Consider the following 22,288-nt stretch of genomic DNA (forward strand, 5'->3'; position numbering starts at 1 on the left):
AAGTCCTAGCTAGCACACTTACGCAAGACAAAAAAATAAAAGGCATCCAAATCAGAAATGAAGAAGCAAAAGTTGTCATTATTTGCATATGATATGATCTTACACATAAAAAGCCCTAGAGACTCAACCAAAATTCTCTCAGAACTAATCAACAAATTCAGTAAAGTTGAAGGATATAAATCAACATACAGAAGTCAGTTGTGCTTCTGTACACTAACAAGGAAACATGTGAAAAGCAAGACAACAATCCCATTCACAACAGCATCAAAAACAATAAAATACTTAGGAATACATTTAGCCAAATAAGTGAAAGATCTGTACACTGAAAACACAAAACTTTAATGAGAGAAATTGAAGAAAACACAAATGGAAAGATATCCCATGTTCACAGATCAGAAGATTAATACTGGTAAAATGTCTATACTACCCAAAGCCATCTACACATTCAACACAACAATCCCTGTCAAAATTCCAATGGCATTTTTCATAGAAATAGAAAAAAAAAAACAACTCTAAAATTTGTATGGAACCACAAAAGACCCCAAATAGCCAAAACAATCATAAGAACAAAGCCAGAGGCATCACACTTCCTGATTTCACACTATACTACAAAGCTTCAGTAATTAAAACAATACAGTACTGGCATAAAAACACATATGGACACCAATGGAACAGAAAAGAAAATGCAGAAATAAACCCCTGTATTTATGGTCAACTAATATTTGACAAGAGAGTCAAGAATACTCAATGGGGAGAGAATAGTCTTTTCAACAAACAGCGTTGAGAAAATTAGATAACCACTAACAGAAAAATAAAATTGGACCCCTATCTTACACCAGTCACAAAAATGAACTTGAAAAGTTCAAGTTTAAGAGACTTAAATGTAAGACTTGATATCATAAAACTCTTAGAAGAGAAACATGGAAAGAAATTCCTTGGGATGCCTGGGTGGCTCAGTCGGTTAAGCATCTGCCTTCAGCTCAGGTCATGATCCCAGGGTCCTGGGATCAAGTCCCACATCAAGCTCTTTGCTCAGGGCAGAGCCTGCTTCTCCCTCTGCCCCTCCCCCGCTCATGCACTCCCTCTCTCTGTCTCTGACAAATAAATAAATAAAATCTTTAAAAAAAAAAAAAAAGAAACTCCTTGACATTGGTCTTGGCAATGATATTTTGGGTATGACATCAAAAGCACAAGTAACAAAAGGAAGAATCAAGTGAGTCTACATCAAAATAAAAAGCTTCACATGAGAGACTATGGACTCTGAGAAACAAACTGAGGGCTTCAGAGGGGAGGAGGGTGGGGGAATGGGATTAGGCTGGTGATGGGTAGTAAGGAGGGCACGTATTGCATGGTGCGCTGGGTGTTATACGCAACATGAATCACTGAACTTTACATCAAAAACCAGGGATGTACTGTATGGTGACTAACATAATATAATAAAAAATATTATTATAATAAAAAAATAAAAATAAATAAAAATAAAAAGCTTCTGCACAGCAAAAGAAACAATCAAAAAAGGAAACGACAACCTTCTGAATGGGAAAAAATATTTGCAAAACATATATCGGATAAGGAGGTTAATACCCAAAATATATAAAGAACTCATGTGATTCAACAACAACAACAAAATACAATTAAAAAATGGGCGGAGGAACCAAATAGATATTTTTCCAAAGGAGACATCCAAAATGGCCCACAGGTACAGAAATTCCACAGTTGGAATGGCTATCATCATGAAGACAAGAGGACAGTGTTGGCAAGAATGTGGAAAAAAGAGAGCCCTTGTTCACTGTTAGTGGGAATGCAAAGTGGTTCAGCCACTATAGAAAACAGTATGGAGGTTCATCAAAAAATTAAGAATAGAACTGTCAAATGATCCATCAATTCCACTGTTGGGTATATATTCAAAGAAAATGAAAACATGATATGGAAGAGATACATGCACTCCCATGTTCAGTGCAGCATTATGCACAATAGCCAAAATATGAAAACAATTTAAATGTCTATCAACAGATGGATGAATAAAGAGGTGAAACATACAACATACAGTGTCTATCAACAGATGAATGAATAAAGAGGTAAAATGAATAATATCCCATCACATATATGTATATATGCCTATGTACATACACATTACATATTATTGTATATATACATATACATATATGTATGTGTAATGGAATATTATTCAGTCATGAGAAAGAAAGAAATTCTGCCATCTTCAACAACATGGATGGACCTTGAGGGCATTATGCTAAGTGAGATAAGTCAGACAAAGACAAATATTATATGATCTCACTTATATGTAGAATCTAAAAAAAACAAAATTGTAGGGTGTTATACACAAATAATGAATCATGGAACATTACATCAAAAACTAAGAATGTACTGTATGGTGACTAACATAATAAATTGTTATTAAAAAAACAAAACAAAACAAAAAAACAAAATTGTAACAACAGAGAGTTAAATACCAGGGGCTGAGGAGAATTGGGAATATGTTTAAGGGTACAAAGTTGCAATTAGTAGATAAGTAAGTCCTGGAAATCTAACACACAGTATAGAGATAATATACAATAATACTGTATTATAACTTTCAAAGGTGCTGAGAGACTAGATCTTAATTGTTCCCACCAGAAAAAAAAGAAAAAAGAAATGATAACAAGACATGATGGAGGTGTTAGCTAATGCTACCATGGTAATCAAATTGCCATAAATCTATATATATCTCAAATCAAAACACTGCACACCTTAACTCACATAATGTTATATGTCAACTGTAAATAAAGTTATTGTCAGCTTTTAGCTGTAAACTAGAAGTATATTTCTGAATTAATGACTTTCAGAAAAAACTAAGGTATTTTATGACACATACATACACAAAATTTTCAAGTTCTAATAAATCAAAATGCCAATATTTCTTTTTCTCGGTATTTACTTTGGAACTTCCATGGTACCAAATCCACGACTCCTAAAACATTGCCTTTTGAGAAGATAATGGTTAGCGACCTTAATATAAAACACCTGAAGGTGGTTACATCCGTGAAAAGGGCTGTATTGTTGTAGACCTTAGAAAAGAATCATCATCTAGTATTTTTATAATGGGAATCATAAAATTATCTGTAACTTGGTGGAAAAAACCCTGAAGGAATAAATTAACCACTTTTCACAGTTCTTTAAATGCTTTTAGGAAACTTCATGAGATCAACAAGCTAAACACATGATCACAGCTATTGACCAAAGGGAACTTATTTTCTATGATGCAACACTTTGGCCACAATACCACTTCACAATCAAGGGGACTGAAAGCCAGAAAGCCCTAAACTCGGATCCTGGCCTAGCGTAACTTATAGTTCAGGGTCTCTCGGGCCTCGGTTTCCTCATTGTGAAATTAATGGAATTATTCATTCAATGTTGGTTGAATGCCTACTATGTGCCAAACACTGTGTTAGCAATAAAAGTTTGTTATTATTTGTTTTGTTTCGAGAAAAGGAAAAGCTTTGCCCTAGCAAAGCTTCTAATTCTGTGAAGAGACAAAGAAATGCAACATGGTAACTGCTATGAACCAACTGCTATGTTTAAGCAAACTGAGAAAGGCTGAAGAGAAAAAATACAGTTGAGCTGAACAATGAATATGAGTTGCTCAGATGGGGATCACGGGACTCCCCTGAAGAAAGACTAGACCGTGCAAAAACAAAAAGACAGGAAAGAACAGCAAGAGGTTTAATGTAGATGATGCGTAGGTTGCACATCAGGGAGATAAACTTAGAGCCTCATATGCCACATGAGGGAATGTGACCTCTAACTTTTAAGGAATGATAAGGTTCCTTCTACACTATGACTCTGGAAACTGGCTGTAGGCCTGACCAGATGAATCCAATTTGTCCCCCATTTCGTCTAAAGTTGTTAGAATATTTTAAACCAAAACGTTTTAAAGGAAAAAAGCCATCCAAGTTTTTATGCTGATGGAAAATCTAAAAGATCTCATCTAACTGATAAATTTTAGGACTAGCAGATTTCTATTGTTATGATTTAAAGTAGTAAAAATTCTAAAAGATACATGACAAATGATATACTTCTATATCAAAAATAAACTCTAAACCTATCGGTGTGAAAATTGTGAAAAAGTATTAAATTTGCATACTCCCCCACATATTTTTTCATTCTTCATTCAAATAAAGCTTCATTCTTTTCACACTGAATATCAATTAACCTTAAAAGTACCTAAAGAGAATATAAAGTCCCATTTACCTGTGTTCTGCAGGTACAGGGGGTGGCCAAACAGCAGGATCTCTAAATGGTTCATCTTGACAAGACACAGGGAAATCTGGGGGCTTGTCAATTTTAAAACTTTCCAAAGTGCTGACAATACTTTTAACTTGTTCATATTCTTCCAGTAATTCCTGCCGAACCTTAAAAGAAAATAACCTTTATGCTGGAAACTGTTTAAAGTTTATATGGATGGCAAATAATAAATTGCTATAGAATGCAAGTTTTCTCAGGGTGCCTCGGTGCACCATGGGTTGAGTGTCCCACCCCTGGTTTCGGCTCAGGTCCTGAGTTCAGGGTCATTGAGCCTGAGCCTCATTTCAGGAGTCAGCTTGAGATTCTCTCTCTCCTTCTCCCTCTGCTCCTCCGGCTTACGCGCTCGCTCTCTCTCTCGAATAAATAAGTCTTTAAAAAAAAAAATGCACATTTTCTCAATGTCACTCAAAGTATGCAAAATGAGTCATTAAAGCATTAAAAAAACAAAGCTATTTAAAGTAATATAGATAGGAGGGCAGGAACTGGATTGAAAAAAATACATTATATACTTTTTTGTAGGGGAAGTAGTTATATATTTTTCAAAATGGAACTCTTATTTCTACCAATGAATGTGATGACCATTAATATAATTTAAAACAAGCAACTAAGTCAGTAACAAGTTAACCATTCCCAGAAATCTAAAACGTTAATGCTAAATCCTTTTAATATATTTGTAAATAGCCTTCAGAAAATTATCAGCCAAAATGTTCACCAGCATTTCCTACTCCTAATATCACTAAGTATATGAAAGCCTGAAGTGCTGGAATACTAAGCATTAACCATTTCCAATTTTTATTTAAATTCTCCTTCACCTAGGGGCGCCTGGGTGGCGCAGTGGTTAAGTGTCTGCCTTCGGCTCAGGGCGTGATCCCAGCATTCTGAGATCAAGCCCCGCATCAGGTTCCTCTGCTGGAAGCCTCCTTCTTCCTCTCCTACCTCCTCCTGCTTGTGTTCCCTCTCTCTCTGGCTGTCGCTCTCTATCAAATAAATAAATAAAATCTTAAAAAAAAAAAAAGAAAAAGAAAAAAAGAAAAGCAGAATAAAATCTTAAAAAAAAAAAATTCTCCTTCACCCAAAATCTGAATTCTTCTGGACTTATTTAAATTCTTTCAAGTGTTGGATAAAGTTCATTTTGAGTTCAAAGGCAAGAATTTTCCCATATTTAAGAAACTTCACTGAGTACCTACTATGTGGAAACTCTTGTGTTTTCAAACTGTGAGACCAAACTAATTTTCAGAGGCAAACAGATAAAAGATTGAAAATTACATTTATAAATTCATTTTAATAATTCTAATTTGTTTTTAACCAGAAAGCACTTTATTATAAAGCAGAGAAAAGAAAAATCTAGGTAAAATTCACCTGCTAATATATGCAATTATATACTTGCAGAAATGAAATTACAGAACCTAATGGAAATAAATATAGTAGAAATATGTGAATAGAAATGGTCAGTATTTAACACAATTAAGAAATTGTCAAAAATATTTCCAAGCTAATAAACCACTCTTGCCTGTGGCTAGTATGTAGATAGAAAAAACACAACTAAAAATTCAACTTGAGTTAAAGCAAGTATATTGTTCTCACTCAACATAATTTGGTAAGGCTTAAGTCAGAAAATAAGCCAAATTTACCATGAAAACTTTGTGAAACATCAATTTCTGACATGGAAAAATTAAAAGAAACACTTGAAAGGCATTAGTACATTAAATGGAAACTTCAAAGAAATGCTTGACTTTGTACTTTTAATTTTTAAAAGGATCTTAAGTTTTAAGAATAAGTGGGGAAATTCTAATTCAAGTTTTTATTAACTGTACTACTATATAATCAAGTTGTACAGTCAAGAGACACAGCAAATATATTAGTTTCATTAGATTATTGTCTCCTTTGTATTTGTAGGGAGTCTTTCAAAAGAAGAGGAAACTTTCTTAAAAGTTTAATGAAATGGTTCAAAACTTCATGTAAAAATGAAAGGGGAAAGGGCAAGTAGAAATACCTCATATCAAAAATCACACACAACTAGGTGACTGATCATGAAAATTTAAAAAATTGAAAGTAGATTCAATTAGAATTAAATATCTTCAAAATATGTCTCATGAAACCTATGAAAAATATATAAAATACTAACTAGGCAAGACAAAATTATTCAGAGTACATTTTAAATATATTTCGGTATTTGGAAAAATAAAAACTATTTACAAAACCTCCAACAATTAATTTGCCACCTCTAGTCCCTCAAGTATAACAAACTACAGCCCTCACTCACTCAATACTTGAATGTGTCTTACCTGTTGCCATTTGCCTTTGACAGCCGGGTCTCTGACTGACTGGCAATGTCTTTGAATCTGCTGTATCACCCCCTGGTAATATACCATTGATGAGTCATAGTTTCCAAGAAGTGCATATTCTCTTCCTTTCTTTGCATTGTCACAAATCTCAGCCAAATTCATCTTCCTCCAGAGACCTACACAGAATACATAATGTCTTCTTATTAAGTTTTCGGCACCAACTTTAGAACATTTTTTCTTATTATTTAAAATCTCTACTTAAAACTACTTTCAAAGTCAAAATGGTTCTCTCTTTCTTTGAGGTTATCTGAATGCATCTTATAATACTGAACAAAGTTTCTAATTTTGGAAGTACAAAGGACATCATGAAAGAACACCTAAGGAGATAACACAGAGAGAAATTACACAGCTCTGAAATACTGGCTTATGTTAAAGGTACATAAATTGGACACTAGTTTCCCTTGCTCATTTATAATTACCATAAGCTCTAGTAACAATAAGGATGAACTTGACTGTATTTAATTTATTCTTGACAATAAATAGATACATATGAATATCACATATTTTTTCCACTGAAAAAACTGCAAAAATTAGCTCTAAAACATTTTAGCCCCCAAAACCAAAAGTCATAGTTAAGGAATACATTTTGAAGGAACAGCCTCTAGTTGTCCGTGCATTATTTATATGTATTTAATTGTACCACAGAACTTAAGTCTAAGCAAAAACCCGTGAATTAAACTACCTGAGTGCTTTTTGCTCCTCAGCTTGTAATCTTCTATGATTTTGCCATTCCATTCTATAGCTTTTTGTCTGTGCAAATAACTATCATTGATCTTTTCCCTTCTTCAGATGCTAGGAAAAAGAGTTATCATCCGAACCTCTGGTTTCCACTAAAGCCGTCCAGCCCACTAATTCTGGCTTTTCTTCCTGGCTTCCCAAACTCATTCAAGAATCACCCAAGGCCTCTACGCAAAGATACTTTCCATCCAAGACTACAAAGAGTAGGAAGTTCAGAGATAAAGCAGAAAGATATCCAGGAAGAGTCCAAATTGCCCTACTCTTACTTCCCAGAACAGTAAACCAATGAAATCCACTTAGTAGAGAATATCAAAATATTTCTCCATGCCTAATCCAGTCAAGAAATGGGCGGAAGACATGAACAGACATGTCTCCAAAGAAGACATACAAATGGCCAACAGACACATGAAAAAACGCTCAACATCACCCCGCATCAGGGAAATACAAATCAAAACCACAATGAGATACCACCTCACACCCATCAGAATGGCTAAAATTAACAAGTCAGGAAACGACAAATGTTGGTAAGGATGCAAAGACAGGGGAACCCTCTTATACTATTTATGGGAATGCTAGCTGGTACAGCCACTCTGGGAAATGGGGAGTATGGAGATTCCTCAAAAAGTTGAAAATAGAGCTACCCTCTGACCCAGCAATTGCACTACTAGGTATACACCCCAAAGATACAAATGTAGTGATCCAAAGGGGCACCTGCACCCCAATGTTTATAGCAGCAATGTCCACAATAGCCAAACTATGGAAAGAGCCCAGACGTCCATCAACAGATGAATGGATAAAGAAGATGTGGTATATGTACAGAATGGAATATTACTCAGCCATCAAAAAATGAAATCTTGCCATTTGCAACAACATGCACGGAACTAGAGGGTATTATGCTAAGCGATATAAGTCAATCAGAGAAAGACAATTATCATATGAGTTCACCCATATGTGGAATTTAAGAAACAAAACAGAGGAGCATACAGGAAGAGAGAGAAAAATGAAACAAAAAAATCAGAAAGGGAGACAAACCATAAGAGGCACATGATGTAATGAGCACTGGGTGTTATATACAACTGATGAATTACCTAACTCTCTCCCTTTGAAACTATACACTATATGTTAAATAACTGAAATGAATTTAAATTAAAAAAACAGTTCTCCGTGCCTTTCTGAGGGAATAAAATTTTGGTGTTGCTTGGCCCCTTCTCTCTACCTCTTCTCTATTCCTCAGGGGTTCAAAAACTCTTCCTCAAAATTAAGCACATCTAGTTCTAGGCATTCCAAAGGACTCCAGTACATTCTTGAAAATAAACCTGTTTCCTTTATGTGTTTTGACATATTATTTGTCCCTTCACACAGAAGTTCTTGAAGGCAGCATCTGTGTTATTTGAGAATCACACCACAGCAAAGAGTACACTACATTTGCACAGTTACAAACTTCAGTGTTCAGATTTACCCACACAGAAACCATGGAAAACCTCTTGTTCAAATCAGAACAGTAACACCAAGCAATAAAGTCGTATTACAGAGAATGAGCTGTAATTAATAAATCCAGTAGAAACAAAGCTGTTCCATATATCATTTTCTTTTAAAGTCACTGTGACACAAAAGCATTAATTCTGCTAATATGTGCAGGTTCACAACTATGCAGGATAAAAATATCTTGACATAAAACAGGGGTCAGCAAACTTTTTTTTAAAGATTTTATTTGACAGAGAGAGAGAGCACAAGCTGGGGGAGCAGCAAGCAGAGGGAGAGGGAGAAGCAGGCTCCCTGCCAGGGAGCCTGATGCAGGACTTGATTCCAGAACCCTGGGATCGTGACCTGAGCCAAAGGCAGATGCTTAACCAACTGAGCTACCCAGGCACCCCAGCAAACTTTTTCTATAAAAGGTCAGACGGTAAGTATTTTAGGCTTTAAGTGTCAAGAGGCAAAATTAAGGATATTATATAAATACTTAAATTATGAGACAAAAATTTCCATAATTTTTATTGATAAAATTAAAAACATTATAGTAAAAACCACTGAGTACAGTTTTTGTAAAACCCATCTCCTGGTAAGAATGAAGCTCTTTTGGGGGGCGGGGGGGAAGATAATATTTCACTTAGTTGAGATTCAAAATTTGTATTCCTTATCATCGAAGTCAATTGCAGGGGTGCCTGGGTGGCTCAGTCAGCTAAGCATCTGCCTTTGGCCCAGGTCATGATTGCAGGGTCCTGGGATTGAGCCCTGCACAGGGCTCCCTGCTCAGTGGGGAGCCTGCTTCTCCCTCTCCCTCTGCCCCCACAACTCGTGTGCTCTCTCTCTTGCACGCTCTTGCTCTATCTCAAATAAATAAAATCTTTTTTAAAAAATCAATTGCAAACATTCATATGGTAATGCTGCTTTTTAGTAAGAGTTTATGTATTTCATGTTTGAAAATGTCTTTTTTACATAGAAAGGTGCCGTCACATACATATGATTTCAATTCAGCATGTCCATTGTTTGGAAGGTAACTACAGACTTTATTCTTCTCTTAATATGTCTTTCAGCATGTCCTTACATCGCAGATTAATCACTTCCAATTAAAGGTTAAGGTGCAAGTCAAATGCATTTTGTAATATGGTAATTTCCTTTGCATTTGCATCAAAGTCTCAGAAGGCTGCTGAAATGGAGCTCAGAAACTATCTACTGCAAATCTGAGTGACATCACTACTTTACCTTCACTTCTGATGGCATGCAAAGCTACATAAAACAGCTTAATATTACTTGTGATTTAAACAACACTGGTTGGCATCGAAATAACTTTTAGTTTTGCATATAACCACTGTTTTGCTTGTAATTTTAGATTGAGCACATTAAGAAACATTATCAAGTCTGCAGCAAAAACTGATTTCCAAAGCCATTCAGTGTTCAGTAACAGTGGTTGAGAGCAGTTTCTCTCATTCAGAAAAACGTCAATTCAGCCCTAAGCCCAAAAGACTAAAATATAACTTTACCACTACTAAGCCACTGAACTGCAGTGCGGTAGGGAAAGTCAGGATATTCAGCTTCTATTTCTGACAAAAATTCATGGAGCTGACAAAACTAAGTCCACAAGAGCAACACTCTTGAGTCTTGACACGCTACTAGTTCTATATCGCATGATATATTCAAATATTCTCCATAAAATACCTGCTGATAAATAAAACCATAAGAAACCATAGATTTTTAACTTTACAATTTCAGTTTTGTAAATCTGTTCACCTCAGCCTTTTCCTGCTCTACACGTATTTTTGCCACCATCAGTTGTAATACATCTTAGCAGATTTCACCTCAGGTCATACACAATTAGTGTTTTCTGAACTTTTTGTAAATATTTTTGTTTGTAGTTATTCCATGAACACTGTTTTTAAAGCTAATTCTTCAAAAACTTCAAACTTAGAATTGACTTCTTGAATAATGACAATTGAGCTGTACTGGGAACCTCTGTCAATCCACAAAAGCCAAGGAAAACCACTCAAAATCATTTGCTTTGTTTTTTAATTGATTATTAATGTTCTCAACTCTTCCAGCAACTGTTCTCGCCAAAAGGCTAATAGATTTAAACAAGTTTATTTTCTCCAGACACATTTCTTTGGCTTCTACAATCAAACACGATTTAGTTAAGGCACTATCAGTAAACAACTTCCTTACTTGGCTAACAAATGAGACACTCAGAAACTTAACCTCGGTGCAGCCTGATTTTCACTATTAATAATTTTGTGAAGAGGAGGTGGGAGGATGGGATAGGCCGGTGATGGGTATTAAGGAGGGCACGTATTGCATGGAGCCCTGGGTGTTACATGCAAACAATGAATCATGGAACACTACATCAAAAACTGAGGATGTACTGTATGGTGACTAACATGACATAAAAAAAATTTTTTTTGTGAAGAAATTCTGCTAGGTAAGATATTCTTTTTTTAAATTTTCTAATTTTTCTGACCATTATTTTCCTGTGAGTTGGGAATACTGTGATGAATGATTAGTCTGGTAATACAAGTGTTTCTTTGGCACAGCTCTGGTATCACTGCATAATAATCAAGGCTCTGTCATCTAATTTGATAGTCCATACTCTAAGGTACTTTAGAAGTATAATATGTCAAGTCCATTTTTCTCATCTTTGTTTACACATGATAGGTATGTGCTAATAAAGTAAAATGTCACAGTATAGTGATATGCAAGTTACTTAAAACAGTGATTATAGTGCACCAAGCAGCAGTGCAAAACATTGAGAATGTCACAAAATCTCTGTCCCAACTACTCAAACTCACAAAAGGAGCCATAAATAATATACAAACAAATGAGTGTGGCTGTGTTCCAATAAACCTTTATTTACCGACACTGATAACTAAATTTCACTGAAGTTCCACATGTCACAAAATAGTATTCTTCTTTTGACTTTTTTAACCATTAAAAGAATGCAAATACCATTCTCAATTCGTAAGCCATTCAAAAAAAGTGGCTGGCTAGATCTGGTCCCCAGACTGTTATGTGCTGACTCCTGCTTTCAGCTTCTATCTTAAGAACCTGGGAAGGGGCACCTAGGTGGCTCAGATGGTTGAGCATCTGCCTTCCACTCAGGTCATGATCTCCAGGTCCTGGAACTGGCCCACATCAGGCTCCCTGCTTAGCTCGTGCGCGCTCCCTCTCTCTCTCTCTCAAATGAATAAATAAAATCTTTTCTTTTAATTTTTTTAAAAAAGAATTTGGGAAAATACAAATTAAACCCAAAAGAAGTAGAACACAATAAATTTAAGAGCAGAAATCAATAAAGTAGAAACAGAAGAACAGAAAATTTCAATGCAGCCACGCTGGTTCTTTAGAAATATCATTAAAATGAATATACCTTTAGTAATACTGACCAGAAAAGGGAAAGAGAAAACACAAATTAACAAAATCAGAAATGAAGGAGGGGTTGGCATTACAAACTTTAGAGATATTAAAAGGCAAAAGAGGGCTTAATGAAATGGGCAAATTCTATAAAAGTCACAAAATACCAAAGCTTACTCAAGAAGAAATAGAGTGGTTAATCTGAATAGTCCTCTATTAATCAATAATATGCAACTTGTAATTTAAAATCTTCCCATCAAAACTAACAAACAAACAAACCCCCCAGATCCAAATGGCTTCACTAGTGAATTCTCCCAAAGCATTTAAGGAAAAAATAAAACCAATTCTAAACAAACTCTCAGAAAAAAAAGAAGAGGCAGAAAAACATCCAACTTATATTTTAAGGCCAGCATTATCCAGATAACAAAACCAGATATTATATAAAAGAAATGTATATACCAATATCTCTAAGGAACATAGATACAAAAATCTTTAAATGTTAGGTAGTCAGATGCAGTAATACATAAGAAAGGATAATGCATTATGACCAAAGAGGGGTTTATACCAAAAATTCAAGGTGTTTTTTTTTTCAAGGTGGTTTCCATTTAAAAAAAAAATAGAATTTTAAAAGACTAGAAATGAAATATATGATCATCTCAATAGATACATAAAAAGCTTTGACCAAAAAGTCAACACCATTCATAAGAACTCTTAGCAAACTAAGAAGAGAATTTCCTCAACCCAGTAAAGGGCATCTATGAGGGGCGCCTGGGTGGCACAGTGGTTAAGCGTCTGCCTTCAGCTCAGGGGGTGATCCCGGTGTTATGGGATCGAGCCCCACATCAGGCTCCTCCAGTATGAGCCTGCTTCTTCCTCTCCCACTCCCCCTGCTTGTGTTCCCTCTCTCGCTGGCTGTCTCTATCTCTGTCAAATAAATAAATAAATAAAATCTTTAAAAAAAAAAGCATCTATGAAATACTTAGAGTTAAAATCATATTTACTGTTAAAGAGTGAATGCTCTCCCCCAATATCAACAAAGAACAAGGCCAATATATTTGCTCTCATCCCTTTTATTCAACATTAGAACTAGAGGTTCTAACTACTGCAATAAAGCAAGAAAAAAATAAAAGGCATACAGATTGGAAAAGAAGTTGCTTTTATTCATATACGACATGATTTTTAATGGAGAAAATCCTAAGGAATCTATAATAGCTACTAGAACAAATAAGTGAGCTTTGTAACTCAAAAGTTATTATATTGTAGGACACAAAATCAATATAAAAAATCAATTGCGAAAAAATCAATTGCATTCTACATACTAATAATAATTGAAAACAAAAATCAAAACAATGAAATCACTAAAAAATATTAAATACTCAGAGATAAATTTAACAAAATATATGCAAGATCTGAATACTGAAAACTACCAAAAACTGCTAAGGGAAGTTAAAGATGACCTAAATTAATGGATATACGTGTGTGTGCACACATTTATGAACTGACACATTTGATATGGGTAAGATATCAATTCTCTTGAAAGTGATCTATAGAGTCAATACAATCCCAAATAAAATTCCAGCAGCCATTCTTGCAAAAACTAACAAGCTGATTTCACAATTTATCTGGAAATACAAAGGGCACTGAATAGCCAAAACACTTTAGCAAAAGAGTAAAGTAAGACAACTTATACTATCTGATTCCCAAGATATACTATAAAGTTGCAGCAATCAAGACAGTGTAGGACTGGCAAACAGAGACACTCACAGACCAATGGAACAAATTAGGCAGTTCAGAAATAGATCCATACATATATGGCCAATTAATTTCTCACAAAGTTGTCAAGGCAAGTGAACAAGGGCAATTTTTTTTTCAAAAAAAGGTGTTGAAACAACCAGATATCCATATGCAAAAAGAACCCGAACCCCAACTCTTAACTCACATCATATACAAAAATTGTCTCAAAACAAATGATTGACCAAAACATAAGTTAAAACTATAAAACTTCCAGAAGACAACCCAAGGTATGGGGAGGTAGGAGGCACCAGTTCCCCAAGCCCCAGTTCCCACAAGGCAACGCATAATGGGCCAGCTGACATCTGCATATATAGTAGGTTGCACTACAGGAAAGGAATCCTGTTTAGGGAACCCAGTCTATTATACTGAACCTATCCTTTGTTCCAAAGGAAGATGATATACTAATCACTTTCTTCCAAGGCTGTAAGCAAGCCTAACCTTTCCTCTGAAGGAAGACACTCTATCTACTTTGCAAGGCTGTTCAACTTGGTATCAACTTTCACCCTAGGGAGTCCCTTTGCCTCTTCTGTGTTGATTTTTTTTCTATGTCTTTCTTTTTCTTGGTTTGCTACCTTACTTTTATGGAACACATTTTCCATATACGGGAGGTAGAGTTTTTGAGACTTTATTCTACCTTCATACTTTAGTGATCGTTTGATTGGCTATTGAATCCTATTTTGCAAATAATTTTCCTTCAGAATTTTAAAGGCACTGCTCTATTACCTTCTAGGTTTCAATTAAGTTGGGAATACTGATGTCATTCAAATTCCTGATCCTTTATATATCACCTGTTTTTTTCCCCTTTCTGAAAGTTTGTAGGATCTTCTCTTTGACATAAGCTTTCAAAAATTGTTGATGATGTATTTGAAATGGTCTGTTTGGGATTCTTTCAATCTAGAAATTAAATGTCTTTAATTTTTATTTCACTGATGATTTCTTTCCATTTTTTCTGTTTTCTCTTTCTGCAGCACCTCTGTTAAGATGCTGGACTTCGTAGGTTGGTCCTTTAATTTTCTTACCTTTTCTCTCCTATTTCCCATTGCTTTGTCCTCTGGCTCTACTTCCTTCAAGATTTTCTGAACTTCATATTCTAATCTTTCTCTAGAGTACTTTTTCCTTTTGTATTTTCGTACTGAAGTATATAACTTATATAAGACTACACAAGTCTTAAATGTACAGCTCGAAGAATTTTAACACTGGTGCATCCACGTAACACCCACATTGCAATACAGAACATTTCCAGCACTCCAGAAGGACACTCCATGTCCCCTCCCAGATAGTACTCCTCCTCAAGGGCAATTACTATTCTGATTTCTGTTACCATTGATGAGTTTTGCCTGCTTTTTAAATTTTTTTTTAAGATTTATTTATTTCTTTGAGAGAGAGAGAACACATGCATGAGTGGGAGGGGCAGAGGGAGAGGGAGAGAGAATCTCAAGCAGACTCCATGCTGAGCACAGACCCTGACAGAGGGCTAGATCTCACAACCCTGAGATCACGACCTGAGCTGAAACCGAGAGTCAGATCCTTAACCAACTATGTCACCCAGGTGCCCCTTACCTGCCTTTTTAAAATCAATTTTATTAAGATATAACCTTTATACAATGGAATTCATTCACTTAAATTGTATGATTTGATTTCTTTTGAAAAATACATACAGTTGCACATCCACCATGACCGTGGACACAGAGAACATTCCCCATCACCCCAGAAAATTCCTTCTTGCCACTTTGCAGTCAATCTCTACCCCCATAATGTATTCTTCTGTTCACATATCATAGTTTTCTGTGTTCTAGAATGTGACACAAATAGAATCACTCAGTATGTATTCTGGTGTTCGGCTTCTTTCATTTAGAATAATGCTTCTGAGATTCAACCATGTTGTTGCATGTATCAGTAATTACATGCTTTTTATAGCTGAGTAGTATCTCCTTGTATGGATGTACTAAAATTTGTTTATTTATTCATCAGTTCTCCATAGGTATTGGGGTTAATGTAGAGCATGAAATCAGCCATAATAAAATGTAACAGGGAGGCTTGCTAAAATGTAACACGGAGGCCGCTAAGGGCAGGGAAGGTTTTGGAGAAGGGTGTAGGCCTTTGGAATGCCGAGGCCTGTGTGACCACTGGGCCACTGGAATGCCGTGGGGAGTTGCCTTCCCAAAACTTTCCTAGCCCAAACAGCAGCCCCGTGATCTAACATGTAGGCATTGTCCCTTAGGCTACGTTTAGCAGCACTCATAGAACATGCAAATTAGCATATCGTATCTTTTCCTGTAAACCGATCCTCCCAGTTTCAATAGACCCCTTGTCACACATCATGTGCTTGAGAAACAGTGATAAGGATTTGTGATTATCCTGAAGGACCAATAAAAGCAGGAGCGAAGAAGAGCAAAGGGTCTTCGCCTCTGACCATTCGTTGACCCTCTCGCCTTCTCACTTTCACAGCAAAGTTCAGAGTAATCTTTCATCCATCGGTACAGGGATTGCTGGCCATTCCCGGCACATAGGCACTTTTCAAGAAAAAAAAAAAAAAAGTACAGCATATATTCTTTTCCCAGTTTCCACTGCAGTTACATCTAAAACTTGAAGATACCAAAAAAATACAATCTACCATGAGAGAGTCAAATGCTACAACATAGAGCAGAATTAATGTTATTATCTAAAGCATGTGATAATCTATTACTGTAAAGTATATTTAAAAGCATAGACAAGACATTAAAAAATGAACACACACATATGAAAAAGAAAACAAACTTCTAGCATTAAAAAATAATACAGTCATTGAATTAAAAGCTCAATGGACTAATAAGGAAAAAGACACAGTTGAAAGAAGAATCAAGAAACCAGAAGACAGAGCTGAAGAAATTGTCCAGAATGCAGCTTGTAAAGACAGAATAAGTAAGCAAAGATAAGAAATGCAGAGAATAGAAAGAGATAGTCCATGATATGTCCATTTTGAATTCCAGAAGGAAAAAAAGGAGTCAATATTCAGGCTATAATGGCTAAGAAATTTCCAAAATCTATGGAAGATAATAACTCTATTTCAAAATAAAATAAGTCCACACCTACAGACAAGACTCTAGAATGTTAAAGGCAATAGAGAGATATATTATAATATCTTCAAAGAGAAGACAGCGAACTTTTCAAAAGCAACAGTGGAAGCCTGGAATCAGTGAAATTATACCTTCCAAGTGCTAAAGGTGGGGTAGGGGTCCGGGAGTTGCAACCTAGAATGGTATACCAAACTAAACTATTCAAGTGTAAAGGCAATATAAAAATTTCAAGCTAAGTAGAAACCCAGGCACCACAAATTTTCAGTTGTGACCTCAGGCAAATCATGTAGTTTCTCTAGGCCTTAGTTCTGTATCTATACAATAGAGAAAATAATATTTATCACCATAAAGTTAAAAACTAAATGTGATAATATGTTAGCATCCTTCCTAGCAAATACACACAGACACACACACATTCACTCACTCACACAGAGCTTTCTCTCCCAACACACTTGGATTTTTATCTCATACCAATACTAAGGCATATGTTTGGGAAAACCAAAAACTAGCTTATACTGAGAACCCTAAACTGCTTAAGATGTCACAAATAATTCTTTTGTCTCCACAGTAGTGGTTTTAAAATAGGAAAGAAAACATTTTTCAAACTAATTTTTTAGGTGAGTTATATCTAATTCAGTTACATCTGTAATACATGTGAAGCTTAAGAAAAAATTATTGCTTTAAGCTATTTTCATTCTGACACTTCCATAAGTCTCTCAGAATGTTCCTTTCCCTTCTATGAGTTGCAAATTCCTGAAATATCTGTTTTAAAAACACTGAAGCAGCCTCAACTATAGCAATGTGAACAAAATAATACAAGTTAGAACAGTGGTAGCAAAACAACAAATCAGATTTGATTTTAAGCATTCTGTACCACATTGAATTCTACCAATGTTCTGCCCCTACATATTTATAAAAAAATAAATAAAAAGTTGATTGAAATTACCAAAGTCCCGTCTATTTCAGGCAATACCTGCTATAAATCCAAGTAATTAAAAAAACCACATAACCACAACTGCTCAAATTACTGCATCTTGAAGTATGTTTTAATAGCAATAAATTAACCTACTATGTGAGTACTAGTCACCAAAACAGTTTACTTTGAAAGCCACGATACCTCCCATCCCTTTATGATGGGTTATAGACTCAAGGACTGTAGCTTGCCATGAACAATGGAGAATAGGACTTCATCACAAACTTGGAGACAACAGGAAAATGTCTGTAGCAACAAAGCCTTTTCATTTGTTTCCTTACCTAAGCTCACTTCTCAAACTTAGGAAACAGAAAAATGACTGTTCATACAAAATAAAGGAATCTAAAGAGATCATTTTAAGAGCTTAAATGTTTCTACAAAGTAACCTCTACAATAATTTCTGCCCATGTACTCAATTCTTTAAAACACTGAAGCAGCAGATAATGTTTATCATCTGCCACTCCATGTCAAGATGGCAGCTTAAACCATAAATTTATCTTAAGTACTCTTTTAACATAAAAACAATAGTAACATTCACTGAATGTTTATTCCACATCAGGAAATGATAGAAATGGCTGTCTAGTCATTATCTCATTTAATCCTCGTCACACTAAATAAAAATGGTTACCCCCATTTAATAGAAGAGGAGGCTGAGGCTTTAAAGAATTTAAACTTGCCCAGAGCCTGGATTTACACCCAGATGTGTCTAAACTCAAAGTGTGCACTGTTGGCTCAATATATTCTACTGCCCCAAATTCCTTCAAAATACATCAACTCCTTCAAAGTTATACAGCGAATCCAAAAATAGAAAATAAAAGGCTAACTAGTAGAGATGAAATAATGTATTTTATTCCAGTTGCCTATATAATTAAATACTACTGCCTTATTTTCATGGTATTTGAAAAATATTACATAAAGCCTTTCAAAACCCTGTCTGCATCGTATTAGTTTATCAAGTAGTCTTTAAACAGTTAATGTTATTATCATATCCATTCACTCACACATTCGCCATCCACTCTACACTATTTAGTAAACACCCACCCCATTTAACAAACACCCAAATACATGTAAGACCCATATAATTATTCACTTCAAAGAATATATAATAAGGCAGAGGAAATAAGAGAATAAAAATACCTACATTCACACCAGGGAAGTATATATTAAATACCACTTTCATCCATATTCTCCCATGAGTAGATAAGAAAAACAAAACAGAACTTACTGATCCCTCTCATTCACTTCCTCCTACCTCCTAATCACCAAGAAAAATGGAAGAAGGGAAAATCATCAGAAAGAAAAGGATACTTAAGTATAAAGACACTCATGGGTACAGAGAAATCAAGAGAATGAAGGAACATGCTATTGAAATAAAATAAATGAAGCTGAAGTTATACAGACATGATTATAAGTTATGGAAGCATTTATAAAAAATATCTTCATACCAAAAAAATATTAGAAAGAACAAAAATTTCAAACTAAAGCTCATTTTTAAAAAATAATGAAATCTTGCCATTTGAAACTACATGAAAGTATTATGCTGAGCAAAGTAAGTCAAAGACAAATACCATATGACTTCACTCATAGATGGAATTTAAGAAATAAAAAACAAACAAGCAGAGAGGAAGGGGGGGGGGCAAACCAAGAAACAGACTCTTAACTATAGAGAACAAACTGAGGGCCACCAGAGGGGACCTGAATGGGAAGATAGGGGAAATAGGTGATGGGGATTAAGGAGTTCACTTGTGATAAGCACCAGTTGTTGTATGGAAGTGTTGAATCACTATATTGTACAGCTGAAACAATCACACTGTATGTTAACTAACTGGATTTTTTAAAAAGACTTTTATTTATTTATTTGAGAGAAAGAGAGCATAAGTGGGGTGAGGGGCAGAGGGAGCCTGATGAGGGGCTTGATCCCAGGACTCCAGGTTATACCTGAGCCAAAGGCAGACACTTAACAGATTCAGCCACCCAGGCAGCCCTAATTAACTGGAATTTAAATAAAAACTTAAAATATAAATAAATCTCACTTTTTAATAGGCTGCTTAATAAGAACTCTTAATCAACAATTCCTAATGGACAATTACTAATTAAGAACTGCAAAGTTGGAAAGGGACTTAAAAGGTCATTTATTCCATCTCCATACCTTCAAATAGGACCATAATCAAACCATCCATAGCAAAAGAAACATAAAGACATCTAGTGGACATTAAACAACTCACCTTGGAAAACACTCCTTTTGTTTTTGTAAAAGCAAATTTTTTAACTACTCTCATAATTTATGCCTTAAATTCATCTAGCTAATGCCTGTATATACCTAACTTAGTAGAAGTTAGTAGTATTATTAATAATCTATAAAATAACATTTTACAGCATTTAAGGAAGCCTCTTTTAAGAGAGTAATTGATGAATCCTTTTATAGAACAAATCATTATTTTGTAATTATACCTACTGCCTTGATCTACCTGCTTAATATGGTCAGGTAAAGTCACAGAACATGGCCTCTTGTCAAACAGAACTGACAATCCTGGCACGCTGTTGCTAAGGCAGAGAAAGGGAAGAGAAAGGCCTTCAGTCACTGGGGACTTACGGTTTACCTCCATTAAACTTTCTATTCTTCCCAAAAATCTTATAAATAGTACTAATATCTTTTTCTTAGTAAGGAGACAGGTTTGGAAACTTGCCCGTGATTACACAGAAAATAAGTTGTAGTTGCAGAATTGACAAGAGATATATCTGACCCCTTCCACTATACCATATTCAATAAACAATCCTTGGAGAAATGTTCTCTATAAAAGAATACCACTGCGCATGTTGAGAAAATAAAGTATAAAGTATTAATCCAAAGGATCCATAAGACCTTTCTAATTTTACTGTGATACTTACACAAAATAGATAATAATTATCAGTTAAGTGGATAAATCTAAAGTTGTTGAAGAATACTCAATCATAAATTCTTGGCCTGGGTTCTTTTCTCCTTAGTAACATTAGGCTATTGGTTTCCTCAATGTTTTAGGCTCTCCCATAGTAAATCAAAATTTAAGGGGGAAAAAAAATCACACAACCTTGTGTTTTGCTGTCACTGGAAATTAATGAATTCTAATCCCAGCTCGATGAAACCATTCTTAACCTGTCCTAGCTTTCCACAGTGGCTTTATTTCAAATCTCCACCATTCTCCTTCTCTAAACCTAATCTCTCATCAATTGACCTTGATTCCTATCTACCTTGTAGAGAACCTGTTTGAACTCTCTAACTTTTTACCACCCAACCTATAAATATCCGTATCTATTCTCACTTTTTCTTTTTCAGAGCACCTCTCCTCCTGTCTACGTTAGCACACTGCCTAGGATCACAGCGAGCACTTAGTTGATACCTACAAAATATAACTCATTCTAGACTAATTCTTCCACCCCGCTCATCCCATCCTTTCCTACATTTTCAGAGACCTCTAAACACTATCTCCTCTCTCATGTCCTACATCTTCAAACATTTCCTCTTTATTGGCTCTTTTCCTAATAGTTTATCAAGCTTTAAGAAAAAAAAAACCCTACAAACAGTTTCTAGTTACTGTCTCATCTCTTTCTCTTCTTCAGAGTCAAACTTCTTTAAAGAGAAGTGTGCCTGGAAATTTCGTATTAAGGAAGTACTGTCAAGTAAGTAGAATAATATTACAGGGTTTGTTTTTGTTTTTTTTAAGACTCCTTAATTCTTTTTTAAAGTTTATTTATTTAAGTAATCTCTATACCCAAACGTGGGGCTTGAACTCACAACCCTGAGATCCAGAGTTGCTCACTCTATGGACTGATCCAGCCAGGCACCCCAAGAACCCTTAATTTTAAAGATATATATTGAAATAATTACAGATAAAAAGATATGATATCTGAGTTTAGCTTTAAAATAATCCATTTGGAGGCAGGAGTAATAGATGAAACAAAATTGATTATGTGTTCATTCTTCAAGGTAAATGATGACTACATGGGGAGCTCATTATTCTATTTTCTTGTATATGTATTATCAAGGAAAATTTAAGCTTGTTATTCAAGTAGCCTATGCTCACATTCCTCTTCATTTTTGCAAAGTTTAGAAATACTTTACAGCCACCAAATCCATTGAACGTGTTTCAATCTTTACTTTAATTGCCCTCTCAAAGACACAGGATACTCTGGACCATTCCTGCTTCTTACTTTCCTCTCCTTTGTTATTTCTTATGCATGCTCGCTCTGCTGCTTCTTCTCTG

At 35.2% G+C, this 22,288-nt stretch overlaps 1 protein-coding gene across 4 annotated transcripts in view; it reads right to left on the reverse strand.

The window, feature by feature from the left end:
• Nucleotides 1-22,288, reverse strand: part of KATNAL1 (katanin catalytic subunit A1 like 1) — a 92,190-nt gene that overhangs the window by 66,437 nt on the left and 3,465 nt on the right. For all 4 annotated transcript variants that reach the window (XM_034665032.1, XM_011219125.3, XM_011219126.3 and 1 more), the window contains 2 exons: nucleotides 6,591-6,766; nucleotides 4,252-4,412 (listed from right to left, as the gene is read on the reverse strand). In XM_034665032.1, the coding sequence (XP_034520923.1) occupies nucleotides 4,252-4,412; nucleotides 6,591-6,752 (323 nt within the window). In that variant the 5' untranslated portion in view covers nucleotides 6,753-6,766. Of the gene's footprint in view, nucleotides 1-4,251; nucleotides 4,413-6,590; nucleotides 6,767-22,288 lie in introns of those variants that run through there.

Source organism: Ailuropoda melanoleuca, chromosome 7 (genome assembly GCF_002007445.2).
Source record: "Ailuropoda melanoleuca isolate Jingjing chromosome 7, ASM200744v2, whole genome shotgun sequence".
Classification (NCBI taxonomy): domain Eukaryota; kingdom Metazoa; phylum Chordata; class Mammalia; order Carnivora; family Ursidae; genus Ailuropoda; species Ailuropoda melanoleuca.